At 37.5% G+C, this 17,974-nt stretch overlaps 3 protein-coding genes and 1 pseudogene across 3 annotated transcripts; 2 read left to right on the forward strand and 2 right to left on the reverse strand.

Moving 5' to 3' along the window:
- Positions 689 to 5,277, forward strand: LOC18600826 (pescadillo homolog). The gene is made up of 13 exons (XM_018119371.1): positions 689 to 769; positions 880 to 965; positions 1,446 to 1,694; positions 1,789 to 1,914; positions 2,039 to 2,123; positions 2,229 to 2,339; positions 2,696 to 2,789; positions 2,942 to 3,204; positions 3,373 to 3,480; positions 3,577 to 3,698; positions 3,981 to 4,200; positions 4,339 to 4,542; positions 4,956 to 5,277. Exons 1-13 carry the CDS (start codon positions 740 to 742, stop codon positions 5,055 to 5,057), a joined length of 1,800 nt encoding a protein of 599 aa, XP_017974860.1. The 5' UTR covers positions 689 to 739; the 3' UTR covers positions 5,058 to 5,277.
- Positions 5,162 to 14,374, reverse strand: LOC18600827 (annotated as a pseudogene).
- On the forward strand, positions 7,863 to 8,563 carry LOC18600828 (40S ribosomal protein S17). Its single transcript, XM_018119372.1, has one exon. It carries the CDS (start codon positions 7,945 to 7,947, stop codon positions 8,371 to 8,373), a length of 429 nt encoding a protein of 142 aa, XP_017974861.1. The 5' UTR covers positions 7,863 to 7,944; the 3' UTR covers positions 8,374 to 8,563.
- On the reverse strand, positions 14,437 to 17,811 carry LOC108661534 (enolase-phosphatase E1). The gene is made up of 5 exons (XM_018118948.1): positions 17,125 to 17,811; positions 16,553 to 16,807; positions 16,339 to 16,467; positions 14,601 to 16,256; positions 14,437 to 14,463 (listed from the first exon to the last, which is right to left on the reverse strand). The coding sequence occupies exons 1-5, from the start codon at positions 17,809 to 17,811 to the stop codon at positions 14,437 to 14,439; spliced, it is 2,754 nt and encodes a 917-aa protein (XP_017974437.1).

Here is a 17,974-nt window from a genome sequence, read left to right on the forward strand (position 1 = left end):
CTTCCAAAATTTTATAAAATTTCCTCACTTATAAATTCTCTCGAAATTTTAGAACGAACACTAACAATACTTTATAGCTCCCCACATTATTTTTTATAAATATGATGTATATATAGGAGTCCTGACTATGTTTGCAGCTTTTGAAACGACTCCCAGTGCAATGCACGAGCAATATACTAGTTCTTATATAAAACAATTCAACTTGGTTACTATAAATGCTTCTATTATTTATTTTCTTTGCACCAATTACAGAAAACAAATATTTTTATATGATTGTTCTTTATACATCACTTTCATATAGGTCTTATTTCTATAATATATCAACATATACAAAAGGAAGAGCATAAATGTTCATGCTAAATGCATACCAACTTTATTTGAATTTAAATGTTCGATCTAAATCGAGTATTTATTATATCATAAATCGAAATTCTTCGTAATTTATTTGCCAAATAAAATATGCAATTAGTAAAAATAATTGGGAAAATTTCTAATTAGCCCACTAAGCCCAACCCAATTTAACTTGGTCAACGACATAAGTCTAAAGCAATCTGGCCCACACAATCGCAGCTTTGCAACCAAACCCAACCCCACCAAAAAAGAAACCCGACTCGGACAGCGATCAACCTACCATTTTGAAACCGGGTCGGATCCTATATTAACTTAAACCCTAGTCATCTTCCTTTGTGCGCCTCTTCCAGTTTTTCGCCTTCTCAGTTTCTAACTTCTCTTTACAGCGATGGGGAAGCCGAAGCACTATCAACCGCCGGCGAGTTTTCTCCTCTTCAACGATAACTTCAAATTCTCAATTCAAAACTTGTGAATTTCTGCTTTTTTTTTTTTGGGTTTTTTCTCACAATTTCTCGTTGAATTTTACAGGGAAAGAAGAAGGAAGGAAATGCTGCGAGATACGTGACGAGGTCACAAGCGATTAAACTTCTTCAAGTCAGCCTCTCAGATTTCAGGTTCATCTCTTCTTCCACACTTTTTATTTTGTTATTTTATTTTTTTTTTCGAAGTATGCATTTAAGGTTCCGTTATTTACCTTCTTCTATGCTTTATTTCAACATTTTTTTTAGCTCCAAAGGTTAATTAGCTAAGCGTGTGAAGTTGTTATTAAGCTGGGCTTAGTTCTTTAGTTAGTTGTTAAGTTTGCTACTTGCTTTTTGCTCACGGAAGCAAAAAGAAGAAGTGTATTTGGAAAATATTCTTGAAGTAGTTTTAACTTGTTTTTGAGTATGATTTTTCTTCTGTCTGAAATAATAACTGTATTTAGCAAAAGTCCATAACCTTATGAAACCCGGATTATTTAATTTTTAATTTTTAGAGTGAAATGCTTGCAGAAGGGAAGAAGTTTTGGAGTTATTCTGATAGTGCATGCAATTTTGTATCCAATTCAAAAGTGTTGGATATGTTCATTCTTTTTAATGGATTTGGTATTGTAGGAAATTATGCATTCACAAAGGAGTTTTTCCAAGGGAGCCGAAGAAGAAGGTGAAAGGGAACCATCATACATACTATCACTTGAAGGATGTTATGTACATTCTTCACGATCCGTTACTCGAGAAGTTTAGAGAAATAAGGGCATATAAAAAGAAGATAAAGAAAGCTAAGGCAAAAAAGAATGATGAGTTAGCGAGACTTCTTCTATCTCGTGCACCTTCTTACAAGCTTGATATGGTCATCCGGGATAGGTTTGTTAAACCATCTGCGTACTTTTTTTTCTTATTTCCAGTCAGTGGTAATTGTATGAGTTCTTGAGTATCTAAGTAATGTTTGGGATTTTAGGTATCCAACATTTGTTGATGCACTTAGAGACTTGGATGACCCTCTTACAATGGTGCACCTGTTTGCAATGTTGCCTGCCATTGATAGGCTGAAAATTGAAGTGAAGTGCATCCATAATTGTCGAAGGTAGGTAGATCTGATTTTTTATCGAGGAGAAGGAAAAAAAGGGAAGAGAGAGATTGTAAGGTTACCTTACTTCTATCAGTTTATTGGTTGCATCCTTATCTTGCTGTTCTTGGTCTTTTGTCAGGTTGTGTCATGAGTGGCAAGCCTATATTTCTCGTACTCATAAATTACGGAAGGTTTTTGTGGCTGTAAAGGGTATATATTATCAGGTATTACAACTTTCTTTTGTTGAAATTCCTGCTTCTGCTATAATGCTCTTGCTGTTACTGTTTCTGTAATGCATGTTGCTTAAGATGACGCTCTGTCCTGTGCAGGCTGAGGTTGAGGGTCAAAAAATCACATGGTTAGCGCCACATGCACGGCAACAAGTATTGACCGATGATGTTGACTTCAATGTCATGTTAACATTTTTGGAATTCTATGAGGTTACATCTCTCACACACATGTTTTCTAATTTTGTTATACAGATGTAGACTTTTTATTATTAGTGATGACTTTCATAGATAGAAAGGAGGAAGTTTCTCGTAAAGTCTGAGAAAAATGGGCAAAATAAGCTCAAGCCAAGCATGAATAGAAGAGCTGTTGTTGCTTTTTATTTAAAATTTAAATTACCTATCAATTAAACTCCTCGTGAAATTTTATATTGGTATTTTATTCCTACTTTCTCACTTCAGTTTTTGTCCATTGTTTCAAGCTACTTTATCCCCTGCTATGCTGTTTTCTGCTAGTTACTTCAACTGAATTGCTTTATTTCTTTTTCATATATTTATTATGTGTGCAGGCACTTCTTGGCTTTGTCAATTTTCAACTTTATCATTCTATGAATGTGAAGTATCCTCCTATTCTTGATCCTCGGTTGGAAGCTCTGGCAGCAGGTTTGTTTATTGCTTTGCATTTTGTAATGAAACTTACGTGTTCTTTTCAGAGTTATATGCAATTTTCAGTGGTGACTATGAACGAATCTTGTAAATTTCTTCCTCTTGGCTGCCAATGGTAATAGCAATTATGTGTTTCTTGAATACTGCAGATCTCTATGCATTGTCGAGGTATTTTGATGCTAACTATAAAACCTCTGTACAAGAACCTCAAGTTGCTGGTTCATCTATATCAGAGCAAGAGCAGGAGGAGTCTAACTTAAGACTTGCTCAACTTCAGCGTCAACTGCCTGCAAATGAACCTGGTGCACTGATGCACCTTGTGCAAGATGCAGCTAGTGAAACTGAAGAAGATGAAGCTACAAGGGACTGCAAAAACCTTTTCCAAAATATGAAAATTTTCTTGAGTCGTGAGGTGAGATTAATTGTTCCTTGCATGTCAGTGTAGGATTGCTGTTCCCTTTTATTAAATAATAATTTTGTTTCAGTTTCATGAACTTGGCAATTACAGTACAATAAGTGGCTTCCATTTCTTTATCAGTTGATATCTATTGGGACACTGCCTAATACTCTATATGGTTAGGTTCCAAGAGAGTCTTTGCTTTTTGTTATTCCTGCTTTTGGAGGTATTGTTTCTTGGGAAGGAGATGGAGCTCCATTTGCGGAAGCTGATGACAGTATTACTCATCAGGTGCGCCAATAAAAGGGCCATGTGTCAGATTTGCAGATATCTATGAATTTTGGTTCTAGGGGTTTCAATTTTTAGTGATTGCTTTTGTTTGTGTAGATTGTCGACAGACCAACCCAGGGTCATGTATATCTTTCAAGAGAATATGTTCAACCACAGTGGATATATGACTCTGTAAATGCACGGATCATCTTGCCAACTGAGGCATATATGGTTGGGAGGTAAATTTTGGTAACTTGCTCTTGAAATATCTGTTTGATCTCCGAGTGTTGGACTTCATTGCTTTTGCTATGATAGAATGAATGACATGCAGTTCTCATTTTCTAATATGGTAACTTCATTTGCATGGATTGCATATGTATCATAGTTTGCGAGGATAAACTTGGAATAATTTGGAGGTCTGAATCACTCAATATGAATTATTTAATTGCAATTGAAGATGAAAAATTGTCTTGCTATGTCAATGCCATCGGCGTTTGATATTGCCGTTTTCCTGCCAATAGGGATCCACCCCCACATCTGTCACCTTTTGTTGATAATGAGGCTGAAGGTTATGTTCCTGATTATGCCAAGACCATTAAAGAACTACAGGCTGCTGCGAAAAACGATGTTCAACCTTTTCCTGGTATGGGAAATGATGTCTTGGATAACTCTCAAAATATGTTGGCCGAAGGGTATATCAGTAGAACAGAGGCTATGGAAGCTGCTGAGAAGAAGCAAAAGGTATGTGACTGGAGCTTTGGGCATATGGCAACTCAATATACAATAGAGTTTCAAAAATTATATTGCTTCTACTTGGGAAGATCCTATGATGTTTAGGGTTGCCCCTGCTGACTACATCAAGTTTTTGATTGCTTGCAGATGATGCTTCTGGAGAAGCAGTATCATGATGATTTGAAAATGGAACTTCAGGATGTCTCAAGTATAAATAAGCAGAGCTCTGCAGAGGACATGGAGTCTAAGGAAGAATTGCTTCGTGATGTGCAACAAAGTGCCATGGATTCCGAGGATCTGTCAAGACTCATGATGTCACGTAAAAAGAGGGGCCTTGCTAAAGCCATTGAGGTAACTTTGTTGGCTATGTTATGCTTCATTGTCTTTTATTGTTTGACATGCAATGCTGCAGTACACCAAAAAGAAAAGAGAATTAATTCTTCAATAAAACAAGTTTTACTCGAGTGTGTATGATTGAAAGGGGTATTGATCTGGTACATAAGGTTTTTTCTGTCCTGAACACCTGAGTTTCCTGTTGTCATAGTTTGACTCCTCTCGACCAAGTTTGAATGATTAGAAAGTCTGCCATTTGTTAGATATGGATTCCATCATAGTAGTTTCTAGTAAACAATTCCCTTTGGAGAAAAAGGAAAGGAGAGGGGATGATGGTTAAAATTGCTACTAAAACATTTTAATAGCACCTGCGGTATATTGCTGGGATTTCATCTTTTGGTGTTGACTTGAATGTGTTTTTCTTCAATCAGATGAACAAGCAACGGAAGAAGGATCATGTTGAAAAACTTAAGGAGCGAAAGAGGAATATTGAAGCAGCTCAGAAATCTGAGAAGAAGCATAAAAAAGCTTAAATTTCGTGATTTGTGTCATATTGCTTGGTTACAGAGCTAGTGTTTGTAAGTCATTTTGCCAATTAGTCTTGTGATTGGCTAAAATTTTGCCATGTTATGTATGATTTTTTTTTTTCCATGTTCCCAACAATGGGAGAGAAACAAAATCTGATGAATTTTATCTAAAACTTGGTGATTAAAGTAACCATGCTAAGAGTAATTAGTACAATTTTTATGTGTTCCCATTCTCGTTGTGCTGATGTAAACCAACACGGCATTATCTTACATGTGAAGCCATTGGTATAACCCAAGGAGAGAGTTCAATATCAGCAGAGCAAGCAGTGACAAAAGAATGAAGACGACAAAGAGTTACAGCCTCGGGGCCTTTATGTGCATGTTTTTATTGACTTTCAACAAATTATATATCAGACATGGCTCTTGATGGAGGAACTGTACCCTGTTAGATCATCATAGTATTTAGACCACAGCATTACACCTCCATACTTGTCGGCCTTCTTGATCAGAGGCAGAATCTGTGATATCAGGACATTCTGAGGGATGAAACCGCTGCTGGCGCCGCTAGGAGCGGCCGGGAGCCCCAGGAAGAACTTGGTTGCTGGTACACCGTCGCTCCATTCATCGAAAGTTGCCTTCACGTCAGAAGCATTGCCTTTGTATTCGCAGTAATTGTTGTAGAACTGCATCCACACGTAATCGAAGAGTCCTGTTGATAAGGCTTGCCCTACGTACACGTCTGGAAAGGGACATTGTGGTGCTGCTGTCAGATAAACCTTCTTCTCCGAGGTGTAGTTCTTCAGGTGCCTGTGTTACAAGTAGACCATGAAAAACGTAAAGTATATACGCAAGTTATGTGTTACTTTCATAAATGAGATTCATATATGCATGAAATAAGATAATTACAACATTTTTTATTGTAATTTAATGAGAAGTTAAATGTCACGATTTTAAAAAAAAATTATAAATCTCACATCGATTGTGTATTAAAATATAATTGAATATTTAAGTGTTGACATTATATTTAACTTGATATTTTTTGTAGTATAAAACTATAATACTCAATTGGTTAAAACAGATAATACTTTATAAGTTAGTGTGGACTGTGACACTCAACATGTAGACTCTTTGCCAATGCACACGTTACCCTGCTAGTTCATCATAGTGACTAGGGCTTCCACCTTCAACATCAAAATCAATTCCATCCAGCACAGCATCCCCGAGAGGTCTATCCGTGGAGTTTCCACCCAAATAATTGTTCCAAAGGTAGTCAGTCAGCAAACTCCTTCGCCTCTTCCGACGACACAAGGATGTAGACACCATCTCCACCTCCGATGGACAGCAACACCTTAACACCTCTGCTTTGGCAAGACCGAATATCGTCAGCTAAGCCAACGCACCCCTTGGTAGAAGGATCACAATGATCATCCAGGTCGAGCTGAGGAATTTGGTTATTGCCAAATACACAGAGAAAGCTTATAATAACATACTCAAATCTCCCAGTCTTGCATGTGTCAGCTAGCGTTCCTTCCTGCTGATTCTGTCCCCAGTAAATGGAGATGCTGCCAGAAAAACAATGGCTACTTAGAACAGCAAAAATGAGCAGCAAAACAAACATCTTGGTAGCCATAGAATCTAGTCCTAGTAGAAGCCTAGAAGGGACTTGCTGAGAAAACTAGAGCCAACTTAAATACTAGTGCTCCACTATGCTTTTCATGAACTTATTACTTTCCTTGAAAGGGAATAGTTGGATAGATGGCTTTTTCAGTATGATGGAGACAAAAGGGTCTTTACAAGAATCAATTTTTAGGTGATGATAACAATTAACCTAAGCTTTATCAAACAAGAACTAAGAATTAATGCTTGTTCCACATTTTTTTTTGTAGTTTATCATGTTCCCAAAATGGTACCTTAGTCCAAGCAAAATCAAAGTAAATTATTCTTATAATCACCTCAATGAGTTTACAATTAAGTTTTGAAAATATATAATCCATTTCTATTATGGGTTTTACTTTACATGAAAAGTAAAAAGAAAAAGAAAAAACATATTTCACGTATGCAATTTTTTTTTAACTTGTACACATGACTTGTTTTAGGTAAACTTTAAGTTTTAAATTAGATATTTAAATGGCATATACTTTAAAAAATCTCAAATTATTTATTATATTCAATCAAGTCTCTATATTTAAAACTAAACCTATTTGTGAAGTAAGGTGAAAAATGTCACGAGGTTGTATTATCATGTTACATCATCATCCAATATGATAAATTGACATAATGTATTATAAAATAATAAGTAACATTTTGATTAAAAATAATTAATTAATTGTTAATCATAGTGGCCTAATTGACTTGAAATAAAAGCACAAAGGTTTGATTAGATGCGAATTGAAAAATGAGAACTTATTTGAATTTTCATAAATAGTTTAAGAGATTTTTTTTAAATATTATACCTATTTAAATTTGAGGATGAACAAACTCGACTTGAAATCATTATTTTATTAATAAAAATAGTATTTTTTAATTTAATTTTTAAATTAAAAATAGATTTAATATTTTCTTCTTGCCAAAAAAAATGGAAACTAAATTTAAAATTATTAAATATGTTAATATTAAAACATTTTTATTATTTTAACAGTAAACAGGCCTGGTTTAACTCTCGAGGAATCACGCTTGAATGAAATTGCCCCTCAAAGCTCAGCCCATAAGCATCCTTAACATTGGTATGGGCCAAAAATTCCCAATTGGACTGTCCATAAATCTCAGGCCCGACCGGAAAGATCCTCTCAGTGTATAAAACCCCTACTTCCACAAACCAAAAAACCCTAACCCTAATTTTGTCTTCCAATCTGCAAAGCACCAGCGAGCCACCCAGCCTCCCAAAGAACCAACCATGGGCCGCGTCCGAACGAAGACAGTGAAGAAATCGTCCCGCCAAGTGATCGAGCGGTACTACTCCCGCATGACCCTCGATTTCCACACCAACAAGAAGATCATCGAAGAAGTGGCTATAATCCCATCCAAGAGGCTCCGCAACAAGATCGCCGGTTTCTCGACCCATCTCATGAAACGTATCCAGAAGGGTCCCGTGCGTGGCATTTCTCTGAAGCTGCAAGAAGAAGAGCGCGAGCGCCGCATGGATTTCGTCCCCGATGAATCTGCAATCAAGGTCGACCAAATCGAAGTTGATAAGGAAACTCTTGATATGCTTTCAGTTCTTGGGATGGCTGATATTCCTGGGCTTGTTAAGGTTGATCCGGTTGCTGTTCCGGTTCCTCAAATCGGGTTCGGCCGAGGTGGTGGACCGGGGAGGAGGTTTTAAGTGGTGGGGCCCCATGGACTTGATGGGTTCTTAAGTTTGTTATGTTTCTTTTCTTTCTGGGTAGTGTTTAATTTTGTGTTTTTTTGATGGAACAGTTTTAGTTGTTATGTTAAATGGTACTGAAATTTATTAAGTTTGATGTGTACTTTTTTTGAAGATATTCGAAATGGGTAATTTTTAGTTTTTGGCATGGTTGATTCCCATTGATTTGGTTTATTCTTAATTTTATTTTAGATATTGAGCTAGTATATGGCCTTCCAATTCAAGTTGCATTCAATCATAATGCTGAATAAGGTAAAGAATTCCAATTCTGTTTATAGGGAGTCTGTTTTCTATCGCAAGCTTTTGTTCTGCAATTTTCATTGACAATTTTTGCAGGCAAGAAACTAAAAGGATTATCTTTGCTTTATTACGTTCATGACTTAAAGTGAAGTATGGTTATTAGAATTTGGTTTCAAGAAGTCTTTTGTAACCCGTTTTGCGTCCTTAAAGCGGCTTGTAGGTTTGTCACTTATTACATTAGTGTTACGAGCTTGTACCATTGAAAGTAAACTGGAATGTGTGTTTAGCACTCGTGCCTAAAAGCTACTAACTTCCTTTCATTATCAAACAATTTTGTATATATGTGATTATAGCATGTTCAGAGAGACAGAAATATTGGAACTTCTTAATATTTAACAATCAAATAACTCTCCAAGTATTTTTATACAAAAAAAAATTGAACTACTTATTCAAGCTGAACAAAAGCACACAAGCTTAAAAAATAGTGTGATAAGAAAATATTTGACCGAAAACAAGCTGTTATAGAACATATAAGAACATGTGATGTGATTCTTTACTGACTGTGACTGTGATCCTCATCATTTTTCGCTTCCCTTTGGTGATATCGGTTTTGGATCTTTTGAATGAGAGGATTTGCCAGTAATAGCTTTCTTCACCTTGAAAATTGAATGCTTGACTTTTGATCCGACACCTGATAGTATGTTATGAGATTTCTTATGTGGTTTAATGTCGGTATCTCTAGGTGCTTCTACCATGACAGGAGCATCTGAAACAGAGTCTGCCTTGTTGTGTTCATCTCCTTCCTCTCCTTCATCTTTCTCTTCATCTGTTTTTGCTTCTTTAAGTTGAATCGCTTCTGCTTCTTCCTCCTTTGGTTCTTCTTTGCTTACTATTAGCTCCCTCTTCTGAATGACATCTTTAGCCACTTGCATTTGTTCTCTTGTGGATCTTTGGAGTAGGTCAGACAGTGATAGCTTAGGTGAATCTGGTGATGCAGGTTCCTGGGTTATTCCCACAACTGAATTATCTGTCTTTTTCTCTGCTTCACGATCAACTCCTGCTTCTGAACAAATCTCTTGAGCACTTCCAGTTTCCAGATCTCCTACTTCAGCTTTCTCTGAAGTTTCTAAAGCTCTATCCTGCTGTTCTATTGGAAAATGGTCCTTGCCAATTGAACTTGTTGTCCTTGTGCTCTCTACAGGATCTGCTTCTCCTTGAATCTGTTTGTCAAATGTTACATTACTGCTATATCTAAGCTAAATTCATGATATAAATGAAACATATAGCTGCTCAGCATGATTTTTCCTATTAGTTTTTTTCCCTCTATGTTATAACTTGTGATGTTTTGGCACCATTTGGGGACCTTGAGAAAAGATTGAGGGACCAGATAAAGTAAACTTCTTTGTTTCTTTGTTTTTTTAAACCCCTTAAACCTAGATTTTGTATTCAAGTTATTTCATTGCCTTCTCTAGTCATAAATTCTCATTTCTCTTACTAGTACCCGAGTTCTTTTCCATATTTGAACAGACTTGTGAGATCAAAAAAATTGTTACGCTTTATGGTCAATCTTATTTTAGTGGATTTCCTGAAGTATACTCTTCAAAATATCTAGTTTATTTGTGTTTTCATATAAGATTATGAAAAGGCAAGTTAAAAAGGAGGATCATATATGTATTCTCACCTCTTCCCTTGCAGTTGTGGCTTCTTCCATGCCAACGGAAGCTTGTTCTAGATCCTTGACAGTTTTATCTTCAGCAACGATCTCTTTCTCAAAATTATTCTTTGCACTGTCTGTCTTAGTTTCCATTGAGAGCTGTTTGTAAAATAAGCTTCAATGTCAAAAGAGAGGCAAGAAAAGAACAAGATGAATAAAGTTGAGTGTCTGTACACTGACCTCTTCATTCTGAATTGCGTATGCTGGGGCCATCAAGGTTTCTTTTGTCTTGTCTCTGATATCTCCTTCCTTTAGCTCATCTTCTTTGTGGACATCTTCCAACTTAGAAACCGGTGTTTCAGCAAGTTCCTTGTCCTTAAGCTGTCATTTTTGTTCCCAGCATCAGCAGTAGTTTGGGTGAATAAATAAATTACAGCAAAGCAAGAAGAGAAAATATAACAAATAAGGAATGCATGCAATTATTATGGTTTGAATTAGTTCTGTCCAACCTCTGTTGGTGGAGCCTGAACAGCAACAGTTTCTTGCTCCATAACAGCTCTCAGCTCCTTGATTTCTTCCTTTTCATAGCATATCTCACCTCCTGTGTTTGTATCAGAAGAGTCATTATCTGGAGTTTCCACTTCCTTCAGTTCCTCTTCTTTTACTGCATCGACTTTAGTTGTAACTCCATGCTCCTCTTCCTCACAAGGAAATTTGGATGACGGAGCTGGAGACTCCTTCTCTGGTTTGTCCACCAGAATGTGAGTAGCACCAGTTTCATCTTTTTCTTCTCTCTCTTCAATCATGTCTTGAGCTGTTACTTGCAAAGTTTTCTTTGTGGAGCTTTCAACAGGGTCGGATGTTGATGCTTTGGTCAAATCCTCCACTGATGTAGAGTCCTTGGTTATTTCTTCACCTAAATTATCTGTTGTTTTATCTCCACCATGTTCAACTTCTTCTACTTTTGGATAAATCTCTTTGACATCTCCACCTTCAGCCTTCTGTGAGGATTCTGCGACTCTGTCCTGCAAATCTATTGGAACATCTTCCTTTCCAATTGAACCTGTTATTTCTGTGATCTTGATGGGATAAAATACCCTTGGAATCTGCTTATCAGATGCTATATTAGCCGTTTCCTCTGGCTGCTGAATATCGTCAATTATCTCATTGCCTTCTGCAAGGTCCTTGGTGCCTTCTGCCTGTGCTAATTCTATGCTTGATTCCTGGTAAAAGATTTAACATAGAGCTTCTCAGTATGAGTATTTCTATCAGTTAGTTTCCTTCCTTAATGATGTTTAAAATTCATTTCTGGCTCCTAGAATGATTGAGGGACCTGATAAATTGAAATTTAAAACAATAATATAAAAAACATTAAGAATTTTCTTTGCCTTCTTTCTTGTATAAGATCTCAGTTCAACTACTACATCCTATTCTCTCTCTCTCATAATATTTTGATTTCATATCGTCCTTCAATGAACTGAAACCCTTTTATTGTTTCAAGTTTGTATGAACTTACTATTTTATTACTAAAACCTGGAAATCTTTATTGACATTTGAGCAGATTCATGAAATCAACAAGACTGTTGCAGTACCTATTTAACCTTATTTGAGTTTCGAGCAGTAGAATTCTTTTGAAAAATATTTAACCTAATCCTATTACAGTTACATTTACAGAAAAGATTCTTTAATGCAAAGTTTGAAAGGAGGATTAAATGTAGTCTGACCTCTTCCATTACTGTTGCTGTTTCTATCCTGGCAACTGAAGCTTGGCCTGGATCCTCAACAGTTTTATCTTCACATACGGTCTGCTTTTCAATGATCTCATTTTCACTGGACTTTTGAGCTTCCACAACGAGCTGTTATAGATGAAAGCTTTAATATGGAAATAGAGAGCAAGAAAAGAATAAAATAAAGTCGAGTTTCTGTTTCCTGACCTTTTCATTTTGGCATGTTGTGGTTTTGAATGCTTCATTTGTCTTGTCTTCTACTGGTTCATCCTTTAGCTCATCTACTCCACAGCTATCTTTCGTCAGTCCTTCTGACAGGGAAGTTGAATGAGATGTTTCAATAACTTCCTTGTCCTCAATGATCTGTCAGTTTTTTTCCCCCACAGTTAACAGTTGTCAAGATAACAACATTTTACAGCAAAAGAATAATAGAAACGAGAATGACTAGGGAAGTGCGTGAAATAATTAAGGTTTAGACTTGTCTTGCTTACCTGTTCTTTTGAAACTTCATTCAATATGATTTCATTGCCTTCATTTGTTGTCTCACACTGATTTTCTTCATCCCTTGTCTCATCTCTTGCTTTGACAAGTTTCTCCTCAATTGCAGCACCTTCTGTTTCAGTGAGTAATTCATTGTCATAAGCCTTTTCATGTGTCTCCATTTTGACATTTGAGGCTTCCTCAATCTCTCTTGTTTGTTCTGGAGCCTTTTCTGGACTCTCATCTTCTTGCAATTCTGGTTCCCTTGTTTCATCTTCTTGTTCCTCAGAAGGCAGTGTAGAGGTTGTAACATGAAGTTGATCTGCTTGATTCTCTCCTGGGAGAGTCTGAGCAGCAGTATCTTCATCTTCCAAGGCACTTTGAAGCTCTCTTGCACATTCTGATTGGGGGCTTTTGTCATCTTCCAGTGTTTCTGCTTCTTTTATTTTCTTTTCTTCGCTTAAAGTTCCATGCTCCTGTGATTCCTCTGCAATAACCTGAGTAGTGATAGTTTCACCTTCCAACACAGCTCGGGGATCCCTTGTCTCATCCTTCTTAGAGCATATCTCTTGTATTGTCTTTGCTTCATCAGAGTCTTCATTTTGCATTTCTTCTTCCTTTACTTTCTCTTCTTCTGGCTTGTCAACTTCGTTGACAGTTTCATGCTTATGCTCATTTGATGGCAATGCAGCAAAAGGGCCTGAAATTTGCTCCTCTGATTTCTCTGTTGTGATAGTATGAGCAGAAGCACTGTCATCTTTTGCAATAGCTTCATCCTCCTGAAGCTGTTCCTTTCGCAAGCATTCATGTTCTCCATTATCATCTTGTAAGAATTCTGCTTCCTCTGTTTTCTCACTTCCTATCTTCTCAGTTGTACTTGTACTTCCACATTCCTCTTCCTTTGAAGGCAGTGCAGGGGTTGGATTCTGAACTTGTTCTTCTAATATCTTTTCAGTGAGAGTGTGATCAGCAGTTTTTTCATCTTCTACAACAGCTTCAAGCTCGATGGACCTTTCCTTTTGTGAGCATAGCTCTTCCGTTGTCCTCGCATCTGAAGCATATTCTGGACTCTCATCTTTTATGATTTCTTCTTCATTTGTTTTCTCATCTTCTGCCTTCTTAGTTTCATGCTCCAGTTCTTCACTAGTTATAGCAGAGGTTGAAATATAAAGTTGCTCATCTGATTGCTCTTCTGAGAAAGTCTGACCAGAAGTAATTTCTTCTTTTGAAAATACTTGAAGCTCACTTGGCTCTTCTTTTTGCAAGCATATCTCTTCTGTTTCCACAGCTGACGAATCTCCGCTCTTCTCATTTAGCTTCTCAGCTTCTTTGCTTTTCTCTTCGTCTAGGTTCTGAATGGTGCTCATTGTTTCAATCTCCAGTGATTCCTCTGTTATTGAAACCTGAGCAACAGTAATTTCTTGATCCAAAACAGCTTCAGGCTCCTGAGGTCTTTCCTTTTCTAGTGTTGCCACTTCCTTCACTTTCTCTTCTTCTATCTCATCAACTCTAGTTGTATTTCCATGCTCGAGGTCCTCTGAAGGCAATGTGGATGATGAAGTTAAAGATTGCTCTTTTGGTTCCTCCACTTGGAGAGCCTGAGTAGCAGCAGTTTCATCTTTCTTAGCATCTTCAAGCTCCTGAAACTCTTCCTTTTCCAAGCACATCTCTATTGTTTTCTTTGCATCAGAAGAATCTTCCAAAATCTTGTTTTCTGGAATTTCTGCTTCCTTTATTTTCTCGTCTTCTATCTTCTCAACCCTGCTTATAACTTCTTCCTTCTGTTCCTTGGGAAGCAATTCAGAGCTTGTAGTCCCCTCCTCTGATTTATTAGCTGAGAGATTTTGCTCACCTTCATCTCCAGAAATAACATCTAGCTCTGTGTGCACTTCTTCCTTTGTTTTGTCATATTCTATATCCTCACTTATGGCTCCAGTTCCATGCTCCCTTTCCTCAGAAGGCAATGTAGAAGATTTATTCTGAATTTGCTCCTCAGGTTCCTCTTTTTGAAGACCTTGATCAACAATAGTTTCTTCTTCCGAGACAATGCTTGGCTCCCTTTGCTCTTCCTTTTGCAAGCATACCTCTTCTGTTGTCTTTGTGTCAGACGAATCTTCTAGAGTCTCATGTTTTACTATTTCAGCATCCTTCTGTATCTCTTCTTCTATCTTCTCAATTGGGTGTGCAGTGCTGTCATCTTTCTTAGCATCTTCAAGCTCATGAAACTCTTCCTTTTCCAAGCACGTCTCTATTGTTTTCTTTGCATCGGAAGAATCTTCCGAAATCTTGTTTTCTGGAATTTCTGCTTCCTTTCTTTTCTCTTCTTCTATCTTCTCAACTGTGCTGATAGCTTCTTCCTCCTGTTCCTTGGGAAGAAATTCAGAGCTTGCAGTCCCCTCCTCTGGTTTATTCGCTAAGAGATTTTGCTCGCTTTCATCTCCAGAAAAAACATCTAGCTCTATGGGAACTTCTTCCTTTGCTTTGTCATATTCTTTCTCCTCACTTATGGCTCCAGTGCCATGCCCCCTTTCCTCGGAAGGCAATGTAGAAGATGTAGTCTGAATTTGCTCCTTGGGTTCCTCCTTTTGAAGACCCTGATCAACAATAGTTTCTTCTTCTGAGACAGCGCTTGGCTCCCTTTGCTCTTCCTTTTGCAAGCATACCTCTTCTTTTGTCTTTGTGTCAGAAGAATCTTCTAGAGTCTCATGTTTTACTATTTCAGCATCTGTCTGTATCTCTTCACCTATCTTCTCAATTGGGTGGGCAGTGCTGTTCTCTTCATCCTCAGAAGGCAATGTGGAGACTGAAGTTTGAAGTTGCTCCTCTGGTTTCTCTTTTGGGAGAGTATTATGGGAAATAATTTCATCTTCCACAATAGTTTCAACCCTTTGAGATATGCAATCTGATGATGTTTCTGGTACTCCTTTGGTTTCTTCAACTTCATTCTCATCCTGTTCTTCTGCTGTGAGGCTTTTCTTGGTTTCTGCATCTTCTTCAGTGCCCTTGTCTTCAGACACATGATTTCCATCTGAAGCTAATTCGGTTTTCCCCGGTTCTCCCGTATTTGAAGTTTTCGAGGTTTCACTCTTTGTCTCAACAAGCTTTTGATCACTACTTGGGAGTTGATCCACCTTTTCCACTGTTAGGCTTTTCTCAGCTTCATCAATCTGATCCTTGGACATGTGAACTGCATCAGAATCTCTCTCGTTTACCTCAGCTTCATCCTTGTCTACAATATCCACATTTATACCCTGCTTTTGTACTTCATCATTGTCATTACTTGGGATTTGAGTTGCCAAGCCAGAGGATATTTCTTCAAGTTGCACATTCTCAACTTCTTTAGTCTCTTGATTTGCATCACTCTCAGTAGTTTGTAGACTCATTTTGCCAGAGCTAGCATTCGATGTATTTACAAGCTCCTCATCCACTTCTGTGTTGTTTAAGCTTGTCTCTCCTCTTACTTTTGTCACAGCTTCACTATCATTCTCGTCTTGACAAAGTATTGATTCATTAGCAATGTCCTCCTCAATTCCTTCTTCTGACTCCCTTTCTTCTCCATGCACACTTACAGGGTCTCTAGACTCTTCATCCTGTCCCTTTTCTTCTGATTCTTCTATGATGAGGGATGTTTCTCTGTCTTTGGTTGAATGTGCTTCAACCTCTGGGTGTTTTGCTTCTATCTGTTCCTGGGAGTCTGCTTCCTTGAGACATTCAGTTGAGACTGAACTGTAGTCTTCCACCTATCAAACATAGTTGATATGTTTAAAATCAAAGAAAAATTGAGCAACATCTAGATAAACTATCTAAATGAATATTCATTACTGAGATGACCTCATTAGTTGTTTCATCTCCTTTTGGTACTGGATGAAGTTCATTTGTGCTACTTTCTTCCTCCATGACATGCTCTTTGATGTCTTTGTTGTCATCAGCTTTATCAACTTCCTTATCGACCTGCTAAATAAATATTTGGTCAATATATCAAAATGGCACCTCCTTAATAATCATGAAGAGAAAAATTTTTATAAACGTTCTTTACCTCTTCAGACAAGATGACAGTCTTGCTAGCCTCATTTGCATTTTGTTCTCTGTTAATGTATTCTTCATGCTCCAATTTGTCTTCCACTTCCTCATTTATCTGTTTTTCAGTTTCTGGATTCTGAACATCGGTGGTGGTTTCATCAGCTTGGCTCTTGCTGCTTTCTGGGAATGTTTCCTTACTTTGGTCTTCAGCCACGGGTTCAGAGTCAGATTTGGGCTTTTCTTCGAAACCTGCTAGTGCTAGCTCAACATTCTGTTTCAAATGAATAAATTAATGGAGGTCTCACCAAGTGTGCTAGTTAAATGAAGAAAAACATTTAACTGGTGATATGATTCTCAATGGGGTTAAACGATCATAAAATTACACGACCAACTTTAGTGTTGTATAAAGTTTTGGTTTTTGTCTTTTTTTTTAAAGGGAAAAGTGAAGACTCTGTTGCTTTGAAGATTTAATATGTGACATGATTGCAGAATGAAATTGATCAAAAGTGAAATGTTGCCATATCTTTAACTTGATTTGGTTTCTTTTAAAACAAAAAGGAGTAGTGAAAAGAGTAAAGTTGGCCTTACCTTTGCATTATCATTCACGCTATCAGCCTCAGGCATCTGATCATGAGCTCTTCTTAGCTGTTCAGTTTCTTCTTTTTCTACCGCAATATCTTCCATCAAGCTTTCTGATTTTGCCAAGTTCTCAGCTAAATTTTCTTCTTCTTGGGTAGCCTTTTCTCCATCCTCACATGTACCAGAGGTTTCTTCCAAATTTGTGGCCTCATCCAATGGCTTTCCATCATCAGTTTCTTTTCTCTCCAATCCAAAATCTGATGATTGCTCATTCTGCGATGTTTTGGATTCACAAGCATCACGTTGATTCTCTGGTTCTCTAGGTTCCTCCCCCTTTGAGATGTCAGTGGCTTCTGATACAGTGTTGCATTTTCCAGTCTCTTCTTCTATATGCACATATGGTTCCTCAGGCAAGTTTTCCTGGGCTTCATGTCCATTCCCCTTTCCATTATCTTCAGACTCTACTTTAGGGGCATCTAATGTGGGATTATTCTCCATTTGCATTAATTTCTCATCCATTGCTTCGGACACAGGAGCTTCTGAGTGCTCATATGGAGCTTGATCTTTCTCTGAAGTTTCATCAGTTAATTTCCTCTCTTCAATGGCTTCAGGCTCATGTTCTTCTGAAGGCACGGTAGAATAGTCCTTTAATGCATCTCCTAATATTTCTTTTAAGGGAATCTCCCTAGCAGTCATCTCCTTTTGATCTTCACTTCCTTCATTTGGAACTTTATCCTCTTCTTCCTGACGAATCTCCTTGTGCTTCTTGCATGAGATGGAAGAGTCTGCTGGTTTCACATCAATGTCAGCACTGTCTGTGCCAACCCCTTCATGGTCAGTTGTTTCTAGGCCGTTCTTT

This window comes from Theobroma cacao, chromosome 4, assembly GCF_000208745.1.
Source record: "Theobroma cacao cultivar B97-61/B2 chromosome 4, Criollo_cocoa_genome_V2, whole genome shotgun sequence".
Lineage (NCBI taxonomy): Eukaryota > Viridiplantae > Streptophyta > Magnoliopsida > Malvales > Malvaceae > Theobroma > Theobroma cacao.